The sequence below is a fragment of the Mesitornis unicolor genome, unplaced genomic scaffold, assembly GCF_000695765.1.
Source record: "Mesitornis unicolor isolate BGI_N332 unplaced genomic scaffold, ASM69576v1 scaffold13814, whole genome shotgun sequence".
Lineage (NCBI taxonomy): Eukaryota > Metazoa > Chordata > Aves > Mesitornithiformes > Mesitornithidae > Mesitornis > Mesitornis unicolor.
In genome coordinates this window covers 3082-4893 of record NW_010182130.1, presented here as the reverse complement: position 1 = coordinate 4893, position 1812 = coordinate 3082, and the positions used below count along the sequence as shown (strand labels likewise).

General features: G+C 51.8%; 1 protein-coding gene across 1 annotated transcript in view; it reads right to left on the bottom strand.

The window, feature by feature from the left end:
• GRIN1 (glutamate receptor, ionotropic, N-methyl D-aspartate 1) overlaps nucleotides 1-1304 on the bottom strand; it is a gene marked incomplete at its 5' end in the record, with an annotated part of 28895 nt that extends 27591 nt beyond the window's left edge. Inside the window, one exon of the mRNA XM_010183677.1 lies at nucleotides 1170-1304. Coding sequence (XP_010181979.1) covers nucleotides 1170-1304 — 135 coding nt within the window. The remainder of the gene's footprint in view (nucleotides 1-1169) is intronic.
• Nucleotides 1305-1812: the final 508 nt, after the last annotated feature.

The following is a 1812-nucleotide window of genomic DNA, read 5'->3' as shown; positions in this document are numbered from 1 at the left end:
TTCCTGCTGCACATTTCCTACCTGTTACCCGTCCTCTACCGCAGTCTGCCAGCTCTGTTACCGTCCCTTTCCTTCTAACAGCGCCTGACAGGACCCTGATGGGTTGTGCAGGTCCCCAGCCCCTGGCAGCCACCGCTGCTGTCACTGCCATGGTTTGCTGGTTGCCTTACCATGGCTTGACTTGGTGGGAGATGTCAAGACCTGCTGCTGCTCCAGCTGAGCAGTCCTGCGGGCTGCATCTCTGGGAGCCTCTGCTCCTCCCTCCTGAATTTTGACTTCATTTAGCATGTAGGCGGAGGGACTATTTTTGCACTGAACATTTGCATTTGCGAATATTCACATCTTCCAAGCAAAGGCCGATTCGTGCTTCAAAACAGGCCTGATCTCACCCACTAAGCTCATGCGCCTGAACGAAATCCTGCACCCAGGCTGCAGCGGCATGAGGTGTGCCTGGCTCTGCTCAGCTCCTCCGTCTGCTTTTACTAATCCCAAAGTGTCTTTGCAGGACAGGTTGGAGCTGAGTGACTGGTGGAAGAGCAGGCCGTGGCACATCTCACTGCCCAGGACATTGGTCCAGCCCCTAAACACCAGCAGGACCTCATCCAGCCCAAAAGTCTCTGTGTTTCCACAGGGACAGCAGACAGTGGTTTGAGACACTGGGATTTGAACCTGTTTCTTGATGATTTAAAGCTTTGGGATAACTTGTTGGTCAATTCTATTATCTTCCCTACCAATATCGCATAAACCCAGAGAAATGAACGCAACCAAATGACCTTCCAGCCCCACAGAGCTCTGTCCCACTAGGACCCTCCTGCCCCTCTGCAGCCCCCCACACCCCGCACTCAGGGAGCACCCCAGACCCCTAGCAAGAAGGGCAGAGCCACTCTGTGCATTTGCCTTGGCTGCAGAGCCGCGAGCCTGGCAGCCTGGCAGAGAAACGCTGCAGAAATCATCCAGCACTATGTAGGTCAACACCGGCAGCTGCGAAAAAACGATGTACCAGGGCATGTGGGAGAGAGAGGGGAGCTGCTGGTTTAACTGGAGAGGATGGACGGACAGACAGACACAGAGATAGGCAGGGCAGTGTAGACATCATTAACCCTCCTCGCGGGCACGCTTGATTTACACCACATGTATGAGGTACTAGACTAGAAACATGCATCAGTTACCTTATCAGAATATATAGACATGCGTGTTGTCAGACCAATGACAGGGATCCTGTAGAAGCCAGCTGTGTATGATACGGGTGTTGGTGTTAGGTGATCGTTGGGAGCAGGAGGGTGACTAACTAATATTGCATAGACCTGTAGGACAGGATACACGACACAAACATTATTTCACAGGAGCACATTTGCCATCGAATGTGATTATTTCCCTTTTCTTTTCTGCAATGTTAAACAGCCCCACATTAACACGATAACGGTGTTCAAATATTCAGGAAGAGGGAAGCGAGGACTGCAGTGAGGAATGAGGGGTGCTGTGCTGCGGCGTGGGCTGCAGCCACACGGAGGTGATGGGGCTGCCCAGGGTTATATCTTAATGGCAATGCCGTGCCTAGCCTCTCCGCTCACTAAACTAATAACTTTCATGGATTACAGATTAAAGGGAAACATCTCCCTTACAGTCACACTGTGTAATGCGATTTCTTTAACCACACATTTAATACTCGGTTGTAATTCCCCTCTGAGGACTATTACAAACAAAGTGGTCAGCTGGGACTCGGAGCAGGAGAAGGAGTGCAGAGCCACAGAGCAAATCAGCCATCTGGCCCTAGGCACCAGAGAAATGAGAGAGCTGGGGGGTGGCGGGGCT